At 38.5% G+C, this 20,272-nt stretch overlaps 2 protein-coding genes across 17 annotated transcripts in view; one reads left to right on the top strand and one right to left on the bottom strand.

Annotated features, from left to right (window-relative positions):
* Nucleotides 1–18,986, top strand: part of LOC100354450 (myosin-15) — a 110,389-nt gene extending 91,403 nt beyond the window's left edge. For 2 of the 4 annotated variants that reach the window (XM_089330724.1, XM_089330725.1), the window contains 4 exons: nt 3,893–4,063; nt 7,073–7,177; nt 9,158–9,253; nt 10,491–13,234. In XM_089330724.1, coding sequence (XP_089186850.1) covers nt 3,893–4,063; nt 7,073–7,177; nt 9,158–9,253; nt 10,491–10,655 — 537 coding nt within the window. In that variant the 3' untranslated portion in view covers nt 10,656–13,234. Of the gene's footprint in view, nt 1–3,892; nt 4,064–7,072; nt 7,178–9,157; nt 9,254–10,490; nt 13,235–13,269 lie in introns of those variants that run through there. The other 2 variants (XM_070072033.2, XM_089330723.1) reach the window with 2 other exon arrangements.
* The window catches only part of LOC103350560 (leukocyte surface antigen CD47), a 166,636-nt gene that overhangs the window by 47,015 nt on the left and 99,349 nt on the right, over nt 1–20,272 (bottom strand). The gene's annotated exons all lie outside the window — the stretch shown is intronic.

The following is a 20,272-nucleotide window of genomic DNA, read 5'->3' as shown; positions in this document are numbered from 1 at the left end:
TTGATAGACACCAACTGCTATAAACTTTCCTTGTAACAATGTTTTTGCTGTATCCCATTTTGATATGTTGGATTGTCATCCTCATTTGATTCCAGAAATTTTTTGACTTTTTTAAGATTTATTTATTTATTTGAAAGTCATAGTTACACAGAGAGAAGGAGAGGTAGAGAGGCAGAGAGAGAGAGAGAGAGAGAGAGAGGTCTTCCATCCGATGATTCACACCCCAATTGGCCACAATGGCTGGAGCTATGCCGATCCAAAGCCAGGAATCAGGAGCTTCTTCTGGGTCTCCCACGTGGGTGCAGGTTCCCAAGAACTTGGACCATCTTCTACTGCTTTCCCAGGCCATAGCAGAGAGCTGGATTGGAAGTGGAGCAGCCAGGACTAGAACCAGCACCTATATGGGATGTCGGCACTTCAGGCCAGGGTGTTAACCTGCTGTGTCACAGCTCTGGCCCCTTGACTTCTCTTTTGATTTTTTCAATGATTCACGAGCATGTTGTTCAGTCTCCATGTATTTGCATGTGTTCTAGAGATTTCTGAGTTGTTCATTACCAACTTAATTCCATTGTGGTCAGAGAAGATGAATGGTATGATTATAGTTTTTTAGAACTTGCTGAGACTTGCTTTATGGCCTAGTGTGTTCAATCTGAGAGAAAGTTCCATGCAATGGTGAGAAAAATATGTATTCTGCAACTTTAGGAAGGAACGTTCTACAGATATGTTAGGTCCACTTGGTTTATAATATCGATTAACTCTGTTGATTCCTTGCTGATTTTATGTCTGTTTGATCTATCCATTGATGGAAGTGGAGTATTGAAGTCCCCCATTACTATCGTATTAGAGTCTGTGTCTCCCTTTAGAGCCATTAACATTTCTTTTAAATATCCAGGGTCCCTGGAATTAGGTGCAAATACATTTATAATAGTCACATCTTCTTATTTAATTGATCCTTTAATCATTACATAGTGCCCTTCTTTGTCTCTTAACAGTTTTTGTGTTGAAGTCTATTTTGTCTGATATTAGGATGGCTATATCAGCTCTTTTTTCAGTTTCTGTTAGCATGGAATATCTTTTTTCATCCTTTCACCTTCAATCTGTGGGTATATTTGTAGCTGAGATGTGTTTCTTGCAGGCAGCAAATTGATGGGTTCTGTTTTTTAATCCTTTCAGCCTCTCTGTATCTTTTAACTGGAAAGTTGAAGCCATTTACATTCAAGGTGATGATAAGTGAGGACTTTGACCTCCCATTTTCCCATAAGTAGTCCTATTGTTTACTTTGGATGTTCTTTGTAGTTTTACTGAAAGATTTTCTGTTTTCATCTTTTTCCATAGTGATGACCATATCTCTGTGTTTCTGTGTGTAGCATCTTTTGTAAGGCTGGAAGGGAGGTGATAAATTCTCTCAATTTGTTTGTTATGGAAGGTCTTTATTTTTACCTTTATTCATAAATAGTTGACAGTTTTGTTTTCTTAATACTTGGAATATATCTCACCATTTTTTCCTAGCCTGTAGGGTTTCTGATGAGAAGTCAGCTGTGAGTCTATTTGGAGATCCTCTGAAAAATTTGGCATTTCTCTCGTGCACATTTTAGAATCTTTTCTTTGTTTTACTGTGGAGATTTTGACTACAATGTGTCATGGTGAAATTCTTTTCTGGTCATTTCTATTAGGAATTCTATGTGGTTCCTGTACTTGAATGTTTCTTTCTTTTTCCTAATTGGGGAAATTTTCTGTATTTATTTCACTAAAAAAGCCTTCTAATCCATCCTCTGTTTCCACGCTTTCAGGAACTCTTAGACCCATATGTTGGGTTGTTTGATAATATCCTGTAGATCTCCAACAGTGTTTTTTAGTTTTCTAATTTATTCTAATTTTTGGTCTGACTAAAATTTCCAGATATTCGTCTTCTCACATGTTCTTTTTTCTGCTTCACCGAGTCTGTTAAGGCTTTCCTCCACATTTTTTATTGATTCTATTGAATTCTTCACTTCTAGTATTTCATTTTGATTTTTTAAGTCTCAATTTCATGGGAGAAATTTTCTTTCATGTCATGTACAGATTTCATGGATTTGCTTCTGATTACTTCTAAGTAATCCTATGATCAGTTTTTTTAATTCCATTACTGGCATTTCTTCAGTCTCTTCATTTTCACATACTAGTATTAAAGTGTTGTGTTCTTTTGGATTGGTCATGTTGTCCTCCTTATTGTTTCTTGAGTTGCTGCATCTATTATTTGGCATTTGTAGAGATACTTTTTAGTTTCTTTTTTTTATTGCCCTGTGATGACTTTTATCTTTGGAGTATTCCTCTGTGGCTTAATGGAAGGTCTTCTTTTTCAATGAATACCCAGATACATGTGGCAGTTGTGGCCAGGGAGCTTTGTTCAGTGTTCCAGGGTGAAGGAAGTATACAAAGTGACACCCAGTTTGCATTTGGTAAATCTTTTTTTTTTTTTTTTTTGAGTGTGCAAGTTCTTTTCTGCTGCTTATGTTTTCTCACGCTCACCTCCTCTCCTCAGAGACCAGTGCCTGGGCACTAGCCCCACTGGGTTGCTATTTATCTGTATTGCCCCAAGAACCACACAAAGGATCTGGCAGTCCTTGGTATGAGCACACATTCCACAGCAATGACCCTCATTAGGGAATCAGGGATCCCCAAGCATGTGCAGCTGCCCACAGTGACTGCCCAAATTCTGAGCCACACTCTGCACCCTCCCATGTGGCCACAGTATTTTCACAGTCCTGGAACACAAGTCTCCCACAGTCACAAGCACCCAGCCTTGTTAGTCCTCCCAACCAGACTCAGGCATCTCTATTTGGCTGTTTGCTGAGTGCGCAGAAACTAGCTGGTGCAGCTGTTTCATATGTCCAAAATGGTGCCCACCCTCTCTTGGATTATTACAGGATGCTGGTGCAGGGTGGTCAGGGAGAAACACGCTCCCTTTTTTTCTCCTCTAGTTTGGCAGGTACACTGTCCCCTCAGGCTCTAAGCCAGGCCTACACCAGGCTCTTCCCACAGCTTTACTGCCAGTGCCTTGGGCTGCTGCAGTCTGGTCTCACCTCACTCTCCAATGCTGGCGCTGGGGATCTGGGCTTCTGGGGTCCTGAGCCGTGCATGTTGTACCCTCCACATAGGTCCACAATGTCCCTGAAATTTGCATGAAGTTTCCTCTGCTTTCTTCTCCCTAAATCTTCCCTGAAACTGTACTCTCTCCACTTTTTTAAAAACTATCTTTACTTAGAGCAGTAAGCTCCCTCCTTATTCTACCATCTTGGATCTCCATCAAAACTGTTGTTAATAACTGTGTTGAAATACCAAGCCCCTGTAAGCATAGTCAAAGGCAAGAGGACGCTTCACCATTTACCTTCCTCTATTTCATACCAAATTATTGGCAATGACAGCAAGCTGTTGCTGCCCAATTCCTGGAGTCTAAACTTGTTTGCAGTTGTGCATAACAGCATTGAAGAAGTGAGACATGAAAAATATTATTATAGGCACTGCTACATACCTTTAATGGTGCCTCATGTGATATGGCTTACTTTGTTTAATAATAAATAATGTCCTGGTGCTTTATTGCACCAGTTGAAATGTGTTGCTTCAATTGGACATCTTTCTTTCATTGCAGGTGTCAAGTAGTAAGTTCACAATGATACTTCATCTTTTGTCAGTTTCCTATACTGCTTACCCTGGTCTCCTCCATAGCTGCTGTGATCACTACTGTTTTAGCATTCGCAGACTCAAAGGTGAAAGAGCTTAGAGCATGGTGGGAAGATATGAACTATACAGCAGTAAGACATGGCCCAGAAGCAAGGGAAGAAACTGAAAATCATTGGCAGAAAGATGATGAATGGGCTGCTGGGATAGTTCCATCTCTTTATTTCTTTTCTAGGCAGCAAACATGTCAGAAGAACTGAAGAAGGAGCAAAACGCCAATGCGCATTTGCAGAAGATAAGAAAGAATATGGAGCAGACAATTAAAGACTTACAAGAAAGGCTCACTGAAGCAGAACAAAATTCCCTGACAGGAAGTAGAAAGCAAATCCAGAAATTAGAATCCAAGGTAGGAATTTGCCTGGATAATTACAGGATTTTGACAATCCTCAGTTCCGACCCAACTGTCCTGAGATGTCACACAAGATATCCCCTACCTCCCTCCATCACTATCTTAGCACTTCCAGATCCCTGACCTCAATATATCACTCCATTCTTATTTGTCCAGCAAAGAGGACTTCTGAATAGAGGACATTTGTCTTCTCTCTTCTTGCAATGTAAAAATACATCCCCTCCCACTCATGGCCTCAGCTCAAGGCTCTTCACGGCCAGGGCAACTGGCTATATCTAAACAGCCTCTTGCAGTCTTGGTTCAGTGCCTTCCCTCCCATTACTTCCTTTGCAGAGTGCTCACTTCCTAATGTCCAGAGGAAGGGCAGGGAACACAAAAAAGTATCATAAAAGACTTACAGAAGGTACAGTTAAGATAAAGGCTGACAAAAACAGCATGTAGCACCTGCTTCATGGAGCTTAAATACGAATAAGCAGACCTATCTTGAAAATATGATTTTAAAACTATTCAGTAAATTTCAGTGGCTATATACAGGGCATTAGATAGATGCTCCAAATATGGAAACAATGTTCAGTTGGGATTTGATAGTTCGAAAGGCCCTCTGAAAAATAACATATCACCTTTGCACATTTATGATCCCTCCAAACAACTGTGTTGGATTAAAAAAAAAAAAAAAAGAAATGAGGAAGAGATCCTATGGATCACACCTAAGAATCCAATGATGATAAAAGGCAAGGGTATTGTGAGGAGTACATACCATTTATTTTTAAAAAGGAGGAAAATAAGAAGACATTCACAGATTTATTTATATTTTTAAAAAGTAATAGTGACAGGATAAATTAAAACCAATACAAAGGTTACACCTAGGAGAACAAAGGAATGAAATTTAGATCTCTGAATGTGCCCTGTTTTGTTTGACTTGCAAAATTACATCAATACATAATTTTTAAAAATGACGAAGAGGAAAAAGTCTAAAATTTTCACACCGATGAAAGCAAATAAATCTAATTATATATCATTAGGTGCATAAAATATGTACAAAGAATTATTGACTTTTAAATATGATATTTTTGTCTGTATGTCCCTTACAGAATATATCATGACAAAAAAGCAAGCTTAATTTTAATTTCAAAATAACATCTTATTGCTATGGGTGATAAAAACATATAATTAAACAATACATATAAGAACCAAGGTTTTTTAGCATAGGATGAAAAGCATGTAAGTATAAAAATCAAATAATTCATATTACACATTTTCCCTATAAAGTACATGATACCTTTATTTCCAACTAAAATTTAAGATTGCAGGATTTTTTCAAAATTGATATTTTTTCCACTATTGTGGCCTACACCAATAACTCAGTAGCAATGAGTTCCTAAATAACAGATGATACTAAGGAATTATGGTTAATATTAAAAACATAACAATAATACTTTTGTGTTTGTCAATATTCTGTTACTGTTACAACATACCTGAGACTGGGTAATTTATAAAGACCATAAGTTTGTTAGGCTCAGTTCTGGAGGCTAAGAAGCCCAAGAGCATGGCGCTGGCATCTGCTTGTTCTCTCTCTGGTGAGAGATATCTTGCTACATCATACCATGGCAGAGGGCATCCCATGGCAAGATAGGACAAGGTGCCAGCTCAGGTCTCTCTTCCTCTTCCTATAAAGCAACTAATCCCATTATGGGGCCCCACTCTCATGGCCTTATCTATTCCTAAACATCTTCTAAATGCCCCACCTCCAAATACCATTAACAAAAGATTTTGAGGTTTTCAACATGTGAATTTTGGGGGTACACATTGAAATCATAGCAACCATTATTACTCATTAGAATTACAGAAAGAAGTATTTACAGGTGAGATTAGGATATCTAGAATTTGCTTTAGTAAAGATGATGCCATGTTAGTTTATGTATAAACAGAACTGTGTGTTGAGTTCCTCTAGGGTAGTTACCAAGATTTGTTTCACCTGGATGCATCCTTATACCTGCACACAAGTTGATCACACACCTCTCTAGTTCAGTATAGCTCCAGTGGCAGGAGGGACACGAGCAAGAGGTGGGGTCAGGCATGTTCATGCCTCAGAGCATTGGGTTTCACAGTTTTAAAAGGGCAGTAAGGGAGGCCAGAAAGGCATGGACAGAAAGAGGCTCCTCCCAGCAGGAGGATCAGCCAACCCCCTTCCCACTCAACTCCCTGCCTGCTTTCCTGCCTTATTTCTCCCCATAGCATTTAATATCACCAGAGTGTACACTTTGTCTGCTTTCTCCCATTACAGTTCAAGAAAGTCTCATTCGGTTTGTTCACTACTCTAACACTAGCATATATGTGGTGTGTGGTAGGAAGCTTTGTTGAATGAATTTTAAGTTAGCCATGTTTAGCACAACTGTATGGTGCCAGATGCATACTTTTTACATAATAGTTCTCCAATAAAGCAGGGCTATAGAGGTATGTATGTCATTTGTGTGACAGAGATGTGGGGTCTGATTGCTTCAGAGAGCCAGAGTTGAACACAGAGAAAAAACTAAGAATAGGCAGTGCACTGACTGACTCCTTCCGAATGTTACATAGAGCTTCCTCTCTGTATTTACAGATGTTCACATATATATATACACACAACACATGATTTTTGCCTTTTAGAAGATAAGCTTATTACCTGTATATGAATTAGCCTCTCACACTCTTCAAAGTGTGAATAGTCCTTTTATGAGATCAAATAGTCCAACCAACTTACTTTTGCTTAGAGTTTCACCAAAGAGGTATCTCTGTTTAATCACTACCAGAAATAAAGCAGATATATCTTACTTTGACAACTTCAAATGGTGATACCAATCAGCAAATTTGAGGAGTCTTCAAAAAGTTCATGGAATTACAAAAAACACTATGCATGGGTTTCAAAAATTTCTTTACTAAAATATCTTTTCATTCTCCACGAACTTTTTGAAATACCTTTGTAAAATGGCATCCTTATGGCCTGCATGTGTGATGGTTTGGTTGCAGGTGCGTGAACTGGAGGGTGAACTGGAGGGTGAAATCCGTCGCAATGCAGAGGCCCAGAGGGGAGCCCGCAGACTGGAGAGATGTATCAAAGAGCTGACCTATCAGGTAATTCCAGGACACATCCCCTGTGTGCCTTGCTGGGCTCCACTTTGCAGAAATGTGCTTCTGCCTGCCTGAGATGCCCTTCCAGGACCCCTGCAGCTCCCTACATTCAGTAGCAGACACTCCTCGGGCTGCTGTGCCACCAGTGGTTTGGGTTGGTTCCTTTACAGAGCTCTCGGGAGACAGAATGTAAGTGGCAAATTATAATGAGAAGTGTAGAGCTCCTTAGACTGTCATTTTTTTTTCACACATAATCTCTAAGACTTTCTGAATCCAACCCATTGACAAACATCAGTCTCAAGCACATAACTGAAAAGAGATGGGCATACTGCTTGCCAGGAAGCAATGCATTTCTAAAGTCATATAATCCTTCATCTGCATTTACAGTTCTACCGTTTCTTTCAAATGGATTAGCATCAAGTTCCTGGTACCAGCCTCGCAACTTCCTAGCAGAGTAGGTGCGAATATTTCAGTTGTTGAACACAGATGACCAAACTCATTTTCTTTCACAGTGCCCAACAGAATTTATTCCACTGGAAGGGCAAACTTCCTTTACAGCTCCTCTGGTGGTACAAATGCAAGATCTGCCACTCTTAATTTTGTTTCCTGGGGATGAGTTGTTAGAAATGTCAAAGCCTTCCTTCCTTGCAGCAAGAAACAATGTTGATAAGAAAGCAGAATATGTACTTAGTTTCATCTATCAATTAAAACGAAAAAAAATAAAAGATGAAGTAAACAAGCTGTTTGAGGCTGCTGACATAACATGGGATACTGTAAAATAAAAATGAAAAGAAGGAAGTAGAGTACAGCAAGCTGGGCTCATGATGATTAAATGAGCCACTCGCTAGGTCTTTCGTATACTGAGTAAGAGATTCTTTCCAAAGATGACCTTGTCTAACACTTCAAAACCACTGAGGAGTGAGCCCATGCTGTGTGGCCACATCAGTAACCATCTTTTGCGTTATGAGAACATGAAAGTTTGCTATTCCACTCTCCATTGGAGGAGGGTGGGGAGGCCATGCATGTTCATGCAGTGATATGGTACTTGTTAATAAAGTCTGGGTTTCTCTTTTATTTTTCTATTGATTTTTAAATATTTTCTTCTATAATCAACTTAGTTACAAAACACCAAATTTATAATTTGTTTTTCATTGTCCTAAGAAATGCATTCTTGTTCTACTGTGCCTTATCTGTGTTTCTTCACTGGAATAATCTTAGTGCTTCTCATGTATGATTAAGAAGGTGCGTTTCTTAATTCCTTGCAAGTGTCTGCATGGTGCTTAGAATAGATTTCTTCCTTCAAATCAGTACCCAGTGAGTATGCACTTCATGCAAGATATTAAAGAAACTGTATAGAGCTGTCTTGGTTGGTGTTGTTGTAACTTAGTTGTTGTCCCTGAATACTAGAGACTGGGTAATTTATAAAGTTTAATTCAGTACACAGTTCTAGAGGCTGTGAGGTACAAGGGCAAGGAGTTGCATTTTGTGAGGGTCTTCTTGCTGGTGAGGATCACGTGGCAAAAGGGCACAAACAAGAAATAGAGCCACATTGGCTTTTTAAATAAACTCGCTCTCTAGATAAACCTCATTAACCTGTTAATCTGAAGAGAGGAGTCCTCCATGACAGCAGACCCTCTAAGGTCCCACCTCTTAACACTTCACAGCAGGAATTAAATTTCAACATGAGTTTTGGCAGAAACATTCAAGCCATAGCAAGGGCCTTCTAGCTTTCTTGATATTAGTACTTGAATTTGAAATATTCAGAGGCTGGTGAAGTGCTATAGTGGTTCAAGATATATGACTGTCATTGCTCAACTCTGTTCATTAATTTCTCAGAACCTGAAACATGTACATTTGAAGCTATTTTTCAAGTATTCCCAGATGATTCCACTGCCTAACCCTTATTTCCTCCTATGAGGCTGTACCTGATGTAGACTCTTAGATGCTTCAAATTCCCTTCACACACATACCTATCCATTTCAGGCAGAAGAGGACAAGAAAAATTTGAGCAGGATGCAGGCTCTGATGGATAAACTTCAGCTGAAAGCACAAAGTTACAAGCAGCAAATGGAGGCAGCGGTAAGTGCCTGGGGCAGTTGTAGACCCAGGGATGTCCCAAGTGTTCTTTTTGGTTAATGGAGATTTGTGGACCTGAGCCAGAGGAGCAGCAGATCTTAAAAGTCTGCTCATTTTCTGATTTTCATTAAATTAGAATTATCACTAAAGTTAAAAATTTGCGCAGCCTTTCCCTGCAGAAAGCCAGAGTTCTCTCTCAACCTTGTGGTTATACCAAAACATGTGCACTATACGAAGTGAGCCAAACAACAGCAGGGTATCGTGCAAGGATGACAGAATTTTGGCGTGATAGGGCCGGCGCCGTGACTCACTTGGCTAATCCTCCACCTAGCGGCGCCGGCACACCGGGTTCTAGTCCCGGTCGGGGTGCCGGATTCTGTCCCGGTTGCCCCTCTTCCAGTCCAGCTCTCTGCTGTGGCCAGGGAGTTCAGTGGAGGATGGCCCAAGTGCTTAGGCCCTGCACCCCATGGGAGACCAGGACAAGTACCTGGCTCCTGCCATCGGATCAGCGCAGTGCGTCGGCCGCAGCACGCTAGCCACGGCAGCCATTGGAAGGTGAACCAATGGCAAAAGGAAGACCTTTCTCTCTGTCTCTCTCTCTCTCACTGTCCACTCTGCCTGTCAAAAAAAAAATTTTTTTTGGCGTGCTGGTCATCCTAGAGCCTCCTTTGTCCAAAAACCTTGGGTGAAATAAACATAGTAAAGTCCTTTTTCCAGATGAACCTGGGTTGTGGACAAAACCACCATAGCAGAAACGCACCTGCCTTCCTTCAGTTGGGACCTAGAGTACACAGAAAGAAGCTGATAACTGCCTTATATATTGGTTTATGCTTAGTAATATTATTTTTTGAAGGATTTTGAATTGATCATTTGAATGAGTTGGGTTTAAACACTGCTGTATATTATGATTACCAATTAACTCCCATAATTTTAAACTCAAGCTCCCTCTAACTAGAGATAGAACAAGATATGGAACTGATTACAAAACGAACAACTCTTGTTACTCTATCACATATCATGTCTATGAATATTATCCTGTTACTACATGCAATAGTAAGTGCTGATCAGGAAATAAAAGTTATGACAATGGATCTTGTGTCTGCTAGACAATCTGACCTCTACATATTTTACATCAAAAAATGATATTCCATTTAATACTCAGAAATTTAGGTTTTCCCCACATTTTCAATGTCCTCATGTCAAGGAAGGAAAACGTTTTTTTTTTTTTTTCTTTTTATAGGAATCACAAGTCAATCAGTATCTTTCCAAGTATAAGAAGCAGCAGCATGAGCTAAATGAAGCAAAGGAAAGGGCAGAGATAGCAGAATCTCAAGTCAATAAACTCAAGGTTAAAGCAAAAGAGTTCGGAAAAAAGGTATGGCCTGTATGTAACTCTAACTATTAAGGCATGGTGTTTAGGCCTAAGGCATTGCTCAACCAATGTAACAAGGCATTTATTTTCCTCTTTAAAAAAGACTTTTAAAAATAACAACAAAGCTGGTTGCAATAAAAATCTTCCCATTTGTACTGAATTTTGCTTACCCAGGTAGTATGGAAGTGCTCAGCATCTGAGTGGCATACACATGATACAAGGGGTCTTCAAGCGTGGAAAAACTATCTATAGATTTTAAATTATTTGCACCAAACGAAACCTATCTCTGAATTTCATTTTCTACATAGTTTTTGAACTTCCCTCATATTTATACTTCTCAAATATTTAATTGCAGGATAATGTGCAGGCTTGATTAGTTTCTGTAGTGTAGTCAGGAGTGCAATGAGCAACAATCATTTAAAAATCACAAATGGATCTCCTGTATACTGAGGGTAAACTCTTTCTGTGGTGTACAAGTCCATGACTTTGTACCATATCAATATGGAGGACAAGAAGATATTTAAATCTAAGGCAATTAGGGAAGACAAATGTTAACAGTCCTGTTTTGCATGTGTGTGCTTTTTATTCCCAATTCTTCCCAAAATACACAGACAAACAGTCTATCTTGGTAATTCCTGAAATAGTTGTTCTGATCTAATGGAATAAGCCACTGCCCTACCTACATGGATGAAGAGTCAGAGTGACAAAGAATATTGAACTGAATGTTTAGCATGAGTAAGATTCTCTCAGAAATAGAACTTTAAAATGAGTTCTGGCTTAAGGAAAAGCAAATCAAAGGACAACAGAAAATGTGATTCTAGCTACCAATCAGAAAATGCCTAAACAACAGTTCCTAGTGTAGAGATTTTTAAAAATCTGATGCATGCCTATCATTTTGCTTATCATGATGAATGGTTTAAAGTTTCAGTTCACTTATCCAAAATGCTTGGGACTAGAAGTGGTTTCAACTTTGAAATTTTTTCAGATACTGTACTTCTCTAATATGTATCTTGGGGATGAAAATCTGAACAAATTCATTTATGTTTATAGTACAGTTTATATGCAAAGCCTGAGGGTTATTTTATATAGTGTTTTTAGTGTACTTACATTTTGATTGCAAGTGCAGCCTGTTTCATGAAATCAGTGTGCTTAAGAAATTTCAGATTTTAGAACATTCTGGACTTTGGATTTTCAGATTAGGGATGTTCAATCTGTACTAGTAACCCTGAAAGGCAAGTTGATGTGGTAGTCAATGATAAACATAAAGGTGCTTCAAAAAATTCTGTGTGTCAAATTAAAAAAAAAATAGTTTGTGGGAAAATGGAGTTAAAGCAGTTTATTGGGTACAAAAATTTTTGAAATTGATAAATATGAGGTATATTCAAAAAGCTCATAGGAAAATGCATATTATGAAAAAACTATGCATGGAGTTCAAATTATTTTATACCAAAAACCCTTTTATTTCCATTTTCCATAAATTTTTTGAATTCCTCTCATACAAGAACCCCTCAGTTGCCATTCAGGATGGATTACAAGATTCCATAAGGTTAGCAGATTCTGTGCATGCTCCAGTTGTTATATGAAATGGCATAGTTTATATGCACATAACCTGCATAACTATCCTGTGCACTTTAAGTCACTTCTAGATTACTAACAATGATTAGTATAATGTAAACATTGTATAAATAGTTGTTACACTGTAATTTGGGGGGAATAATGACAAGAAAAAAGTTTGTACACATTCATTACAGATGTAATTTTTTCTTCCAAATATTTTCAATCATGATTATTTGAAGGTATGGATGCAAAAGCCACAAATATGGAGAGAGAGCCATATTACATTAAAGGAGGTCAAAACAATTTCTTCTGAAGAGAGACTAGGATTTGGTTACATTGAATATATTAGATCAAAATACGAGAAGTATGAGTCATTGGCAGGCTCCTGGGGTTTCTTACTGAGTCCTGGATAGCTGTCACTAGAATAAGTACTATAGAGAGGGGTCCAGTTAAATGATTTGGACTATGGCCTCAATTTGAGAAAGGTTATGGCACTGGACTTAAGACTGTTTTGTGCAGAGCCTGCCCAGAACCCCATAAAATGGATTTATTTAGGGAGGTGACTCATATGTGCTGTAACTGCATTCAGCTGCAGGAGGTCGAAGGGCCTCCAAAAACAAATGCCATGTTTTCAACTTCGCTACAGCTATTTCCAAAAAAGAATAAAATGAATAAAATGAGTGAAGCAGAAATTGCTTCTGAGAGGCCAGAGATGGCAGTGCAATGACTGTACGGTTCCTCAAATCTCATATGCACAAGAAAAAAAATCTTCTGATAGGAGTGTTATGTACTATGTACCAAATTGGTGATATGACTACAGAATCTTTTCCTTCATGGGGAAAAGGTACTGCCTTCCTTCAAGGCAGGAGGGGTAGAAAGTTGAGTGGCCTGACCCAACATGCCCTGGGGTGAACTATCTTTGTCTTTTGTAATTTAGATAATTGCCTCAATTCCTTGCATCCTTTGAAATTAGGGAAGGCTTGTCTAGGGACTGCTTACCTCTGGGGAAGGACTCCTCCAGATTCTAATCAGGTATTCTACTAGTTCAAAGTCACAGAAATTTCACAGAAAGCACTGATCTGTTTTTCAGGTTCATGAAGAATAAGCAGTTCCTGCTTACAAAGAACAATGGCTGCAGAAGTTAAAGGAGGGTGCCATTTAATGGCCAAGAACTTAAGTACCATTTGAAACAAACATTTAAAAAATGGAATTGTATAGTGTAAAACTCAGCTTTAAAAAAGTGATTTGAAAAATGTAATAACTGAAGGAAATATTGCTGCTTCCAAGGTCAATAAAGATTTTTTGATCCTCAAATGGCAAGAAAACTACTTTCTAATTCACATGAAAGATCAGATGCAAGAATCATTAGTGTTAGAAAGTGAAGTAGTACTTGTTTTTTATGCAGATTGCCTCTTAATGCATAGGACTCATAGAAGACATACTTAGACCAACTGTGAAGTTGGGTGGCTTTGCTTGATTCATCGCCATATGCATGAACTGCATTTGTAGCCACTGATAGCAATAATCGATACAATTTTCCTGAGCATTGTGATATAAACACAGCCAGAGTTACACATTGTCGATTTGTAGGTAAAAGTCTCCTAACTGACATACATGAAGGAGACTTTATATACTGTGGCAGCTTCTCACAGGAGATGCTCAGTGATAGGCTGGAAGCAGCTTTGTACTGCACCAATTTAGCTGAGCTGGAGAGACGTGTTCTAGAATTTCTTTCTGGTCTTCACTGGAGTAGTCACAAGAGAAATCTGTACCTTGGTAGGCAAAAGTGAAAGAGCAGCTCTTTCTTTCATTCTCATGAAGTCAGTGTACGGCCCTAGGACGGTGACACCTTGAAAATATACCACAGGCCAGAGAGGTGAGCTAGCAGAGATTGGCAGCTTCCCTGAGTACCCACAATTCCTGGACCCAAAGCTCCTGCGGCTCCTGCAGTCTCCCCTTCCCCTTGCAGAGTCCTGGCCAGGCATGCAGGCAGCTCCACAGCAATGTACACCACATCTGCTGATCAGCCACAGCAAGGCCGGGCAGGGTGTGACTGACAGGTGCAGGCTGTAGTCTCTTCTGATGGACTCTTCCTCACCCTCAATCTCATCACTCCCTGTCCAGCTCTCCTTCCCAACTGGTAGCATGGCTTACTTACAGCAGTTTCAGGCAGGCTTGGCACCCCTAGAAGAAATCCTTGTTCTCCATCATTCTCTGTGGTTCTGCCTCTCTGACCTAGCCTCAAATCATATAGATGGCTCTAAGATTAATTCAAAGGTACAAGAGCATCAAAGGCCCTAGGCTCGCTCACTCTCTTTTTTTCTCTCTCTCTCTTTTTTTTTTTTGTCTAACATCCTCACCTGTGTTGACACTGGTGTTTAAATCTGTCCCCCTCACCAAGAATAGAATAGTTTCGAGCGTTCTCTCTTGATTCAATTCAATATACTACGTCTCTTTTTAAAATCAGTTAACTACCTTCCCAGAAGCCCTCTGGAGTGCTTTTCCTCCCATGCTATTGACTGTTTTCCTCCACATGCCTGCCCTGACCTGTCTTGTGATGGGAGGACTACAATGGCCAGGGGTGACTCAAACATCAAGGCTGATCCTCCTAAAACTGGGCCACCCTCAGTGAGGTGACAGGAGCAGGACAACAGAGCTGCTGAATGTTCTATTGGGAATGTCTGTCAGGCTGTGGCCCAAACAGTGGGTCCTTCTTACCCCAATCTCAACCCCAGAAGAAAATGTTAAAAGTTTTAACGCGTAACTTCATAATAATTTTTTAAAACTTCCCTTCAAGTAGGTTTGAAACTACTTAATGAGCCAATATTTATATCCAGGTAACAGCTCTATACCGAATACTTTTTCTTATAAATTTGCTATTATACCATTGCCATTATATATATGAAATACAAGAAATTGGTTCTGTTTATATAAATAAAAAATAATAAATAAAACTTTCGTTTAAAAATAAAGCATCTGTTTTGATTCTCAGCCCTGGATAGTCACCTATTTACCTTATATCACTGCCACTCCTGAAATCCAAATGCTATTGTTTCTTCCCACTCCATAAACTACTAAGTAAAACTATAATCTCAGCAGATTTCAGCTTGGGAACACATACCCAGTTTAAATTTTTATTGAATCAAATGATATGTTACATTTTTAGATACAATCTAAATAATAGGGGCCAATATTGTTAGAAAACAAAGATATTAGGCACTCAAAACACTATCCCAATGAAGATTTTCTTTACAATGAAGCCCTTAATATTTTACTATTTGTGAATACCTCTTACAAAACGGTAGAAGAGTTAACAAAATGATATACAAAATATGGGATTGTGAAACTGAGGTCAGGTGACAAAACTGGAATGGAAAATAAAACCCCACAGTTTAGAGTTTGTCTTCCCTTATCAGGCCAAAACCTTGATGGACTAAGTTATATGAAGCACAGTAATAGACACAATTCACAAGCATTAATATTAAACTATGTCTAAACCTAAATTGATGGTTAAAATTAAGGGGAATGGGTCATCAAAGGCATATGGGCTCTCCATTCTCTCTTTGCATGAAAGTTATATGAAAATCTAAATTTATTACAAAGGTAATTAACACCATGCTGACTGAGCCAGAAGAGTTCATCAGCTTACCATCATGGCTGGGATCACTGGACTATGTGAGCTAGTGTTGGAAAGTATAACCTAACTCCAGAGATGTTGGTTCTTGGGCTGATAGGGCCCTTATCCCTAAGCAATCTTGCAGTCACTGACATTGTTACTCTTTAGTCTCTTTACCATACTAAATGTAGCTGGTTATGCTGATATAATGATTCATGTAAAACTAGATACAAAACATATCAAAGAGGGAGGGAAGTATCCTAATGTCCTTAAAATTGTATATACAAGAAATTGGTTCTGTTTATAAAATAAATGAATAAATACATATTTCTTATTAAAATTATGTCTTGATTCTAAGCCCTGGATATTTACCTATTTACCATGGTATATTCTGCTCCTGCCTGTTCTCTTACCCATTATAGTTGATCATATTTGGAATCAACTGCTAGTGATACATTTTTTACTGAATTCTTGGTGGAAACCTCACTGAAGACTTCTGGAATGATCACTACAGGTGCATAAATGAATGACACAATTCTCTTCTGAGCAGAATTGAAATTCTTAACATGTAGTAATTTCAAATTTTAATGTAGTGAATGATGCTTACTGTCTTAAAAAAATAAATTTGATACCGATGTGTTAGTTCTTTGTGTGTTATTAACAGAGTACCTGACAATGTGTAGTTTTTACAGAACATGAATTTATTTCACATAGTTCTGGAGCCTGGGGGTGGGGTTCAATAACAAGGTATTAGTATCTGGTAAGAACCTTCTTGCTGTGTCAGCCCATGGCAGAAAGCAGAAGGGCAAGAGGGCAGAACTTACTTTTCTAATAAACCCTTTCCTGTGGTGACTAAACTACTACAGTGATAACAACATTACTGGATGCATTAGAACCTCTATTTAGTCCCTACTTCTCAACACATAAATTTTAAGGATTGAGTTTCCAACACATAAAAGGGCATTTAAACCTTTGCACTTTCAAAAGAGAATAGCCCCTATTGTGGGAGAACTACATATATGCTATGATATTAAACAGTTTTGGGTCGGATGAGGGTGAAGTTTTCGAGAAAAGAGTATGACAACTTGAGATGCAATTAATCTATCATGCATTTTAAGTATTTATTTTGTATTGTAATAAGAGAATTAACACATTTTTACAAAATGATAATTATGACTACAAACTAGTCTCAGTTCTGCATTGTCCTTGAAATGCAAAGGAACAAAGCAGTGGCTTAAGACAGTATCCTAAAGGAACAGAGATGAGAAGTTCAGAAGTTTTAAGAAAAATGACAGGTGACCCCTAGGATATTAAATAGTGCTTGGAGCTCCTCAAGAGTAACTGCAGGAGTCAAAGAATTTCTAGCAACCTTGTCAAGGCTGGAACTGTTGTCACGTTAAAGGAAGTAGAGATTCCTACATGCAGAAATGTGTAGATCTTAGATTACCAAAGTCAGAACCCTGATAATAAAGAGTGGGGAATAAATACTAGAGTACAAGGATCATTTTGGGAGGCAGCACATATTTATGGGTTATTATTTAAAGTGATTAGCTTTGTATGTATAACAGACATGAATTTTTATGAAAATATTCTCTTCTTACTAATTTTAGTAATGAATTACTAGTTTTAGTAATGAATATCTCCATGAAAAAGAAAGGCTTGTAAGTAATAACTGCTTACCACTTTACCTGTGGTTCTAGTTCTCCCAGCTGGACAGATATGTGCCAAGTGCACGTATTCATTCATCAGCAAAAGTTAGCATGGATTATTCCATTAAGCTCAGTGCACCCACTATTGAGCAAATCTACATCCTAGGAATCATAAGACCCCTGAACTGAGCTTCATTTTCAAATGCTGTAGCATCTCTTAAACAAGGCTGCAGAATTTGCAATTCAGAAGAGAAAACTAAGTTTCATTAAAAGGGTGATCAATGGGGTACCAGGACTACTTGTCCTGCTCTCTGCTCACCTGCTGAGGTGGGTCCTGCTACAGACCTCTTTCTGAAGGGATTGTGGAAAGACCCTGTCCCAAAATGGCTATGATTTATATGAGAATAAGAGGTTATGAAAGTGGATTTTGGCTAAATCTATGACCCAATAAAGTTACTAGAGAGCATTGGGAAAACCATGCAAGACATCGGCCTAGGCACAGAGTTCTGGAAAAGACCCCAGAGGCACAGGCAATAAAAACCAAGATTAACAAATGGAATTACATCAAATTGGAAAGCTTCTGTACTGCAAAAGAAACAGTCAAGAAAGAGTGGGAATAAGAGAGGGAAGAGATGTATAATTTGGGACATGCTCAAGCTGACTTGCCCCAAATGGTAGAGTTAGAAACATACCAGGGGATTCCAATTCAATCCCATCAAGGTGGCATGTACCAATGCCATCTCACTATTCCAAGTGATCAATTTCAGTTCACAATTGATCATAATGAAAGGACTAAGAGTCAAAGGGCGCACATAAACAAGTCTAGTACCTGCTAACACTAACCGATAGAATAAATAAAGGGGAGAGTGATCCAACATGGGAAGTGAGATACTCAGCAGACTCATAGAATGGCAGATGTCCTAAATAGCACTCTGGCCTCAGAATCAGCCCTAAAGGCATTCAGATCTGGCTGAAAAGCCCATGAGAGTATTTCAGGCATGGAAAGCCAAGACACTCTGGCAAAAGATCTCTGTGAGTGAGATCCCAGTGGAAAGAACAGGACTTCAAAGAAGGAGGTACCTTTCTCTGAAGGGAGGAGAGAACCTCCACTTTGACTATGACCTTCTCTAAACAAGATAAGAATCGGAGAACTCAAAAGGCTTCCATAGCCTTGGAAACTCATGACTGGAGCATAGGGAGATTACTGATGCCATAAACAGGAGTGTCAATTTGTAAAGTCAACAACAGGAGTCACTGTGCACTTACTCCTCATGTAGGATCTCTGTCCTTAATGTGCTGTGCATTGAGATTTAATGCTATAACGAGTACTCAAACAATATATTTCACTTCGTGTTTCTATGGAGGTGCAAACTGTTGAAATCTTTACTTAATGTATACTAAACTGATCCTCTGTAAAAAAAAAAAAAAAAAAAAAAAGAAATTATCAACTCCCAACTTGACTCTCACTGGGATTAAACATGACAATAGGTCTGATCTGATTTCATCATCATTTAAAAAAAATCATCTATTATTTTTCACTTTATGTTTCTGTGTGGGAGCAAACTGTTGAAATCCTTACTTAATGTATACTAAGCTGATCTTCTGTATATTAAGATAATCGTAAATCAATCTTGATGTGAATGGAGGGGGAGAGGGAGTGGGAGAGGGGAGGGTAGTGGGTGGGAGGGACGGTATGTGGGGGAAGCCATTGTAATCCATAAATCGTACTTTGGAAATTTATATTCATTAAATAAAAGTTAAAAAAAAAGAAATGAAATATTGCTGAACCCCTAAAAAAAAAAACAAAAAAAAAAACAAGATTAACAAATGGGATTACATCAAATTGGAAAGCTTCTGTACTGCAAAAGAAACAGTCAAGAAAGAGGCTTGGTTAGTTGTCACCGATCAGGGAGAACATATGATATTTGTCCCTTTGAGACTGGCTTATTTCTCAGCATAATGTTTTCCAAATTCTTAACAGGGATCACTTTTCAGTTAAAATTTAAACACCTAAGAATAACTGTGTGTTAATTACAGAGTTCAACCAATAGTACTAGAACAAAAAAAAAATACTAAAATGGATAAAGTATTACATTGTACATCAACAGTAAAGACAAGAGCAAATATCATATGTTCTCCCTAATCAGTGACAACTAACTAAGCACCAAAAAGGAAACCTGTTAAAGTGAAATGAATACTATGAGAAACGGTGACTTGATCAGCCCTTCTCCTCACTGTTGATGAACAACTTAATACGTTATCCCTCTTAGTATTTTTTTGTTAGTTATACTTAATACTTTTGGTTGAATACTGTAATTAATACACAGTTATTCTTAAGTGTTGAAACTTAACTGAAAAGTGATCGCTGTTAAATATAAGAGTGGGAATAAGAGAGGGAAGAGATGTGCAATTCGGGACATGCTCAAGCTGACTTACCTCAAATGGTAGAGTTAGAAACAGACCAGGGGATTCCAATTCAATCCCATCAAGGTGGCATGTACCAATGCCATCTCACTAATCCAAGTGATCAATTTCTGTTCACAATTGATCATAATGATAGGAATAAGAGCCAAAGGAAGCACATAAACAAGACTAATGTCTGCAAATACTAACTGATAGAATAAAAAAGGGGAGAGAACGATCCAACATGGGAAGCAGGATACACAGCAGACTCATAGAATGGCAGATGTCCTAAACAGTACTCTGACCTCAGAATCAGCCCTTAAGGCATGTGGATCTGGCTGAAAAGCCCATGAGACTATTGCAGGCATGGAAAGCCAAGACACTCTGGAAAAAAAAAAATGACCTAAATGAAAGATCTCAGCGAG

The sequence above is a fragment of the Oryctolagus cuniculus genome, chromosome 4 (genome assembly GCF_051225735.1).
Source record: "Oryctolagus cuniculus isolate XC-2025 breed Fujian yellow rabbit chromosome 4, ASM5122573v1, whole genome shotgun sequence".
NCBI classification, from domain to species: Eukaryota; Metazoa; Chordata; class Mammalia; order Lagomorpha; family Leporidae; genus Oryctolagus; species Oryctolagus cuniculus.
Note: the sequence above shows the minus strand (reverse complement) of the source record. Positions and strands in the feature narration are given on the sequence as shown.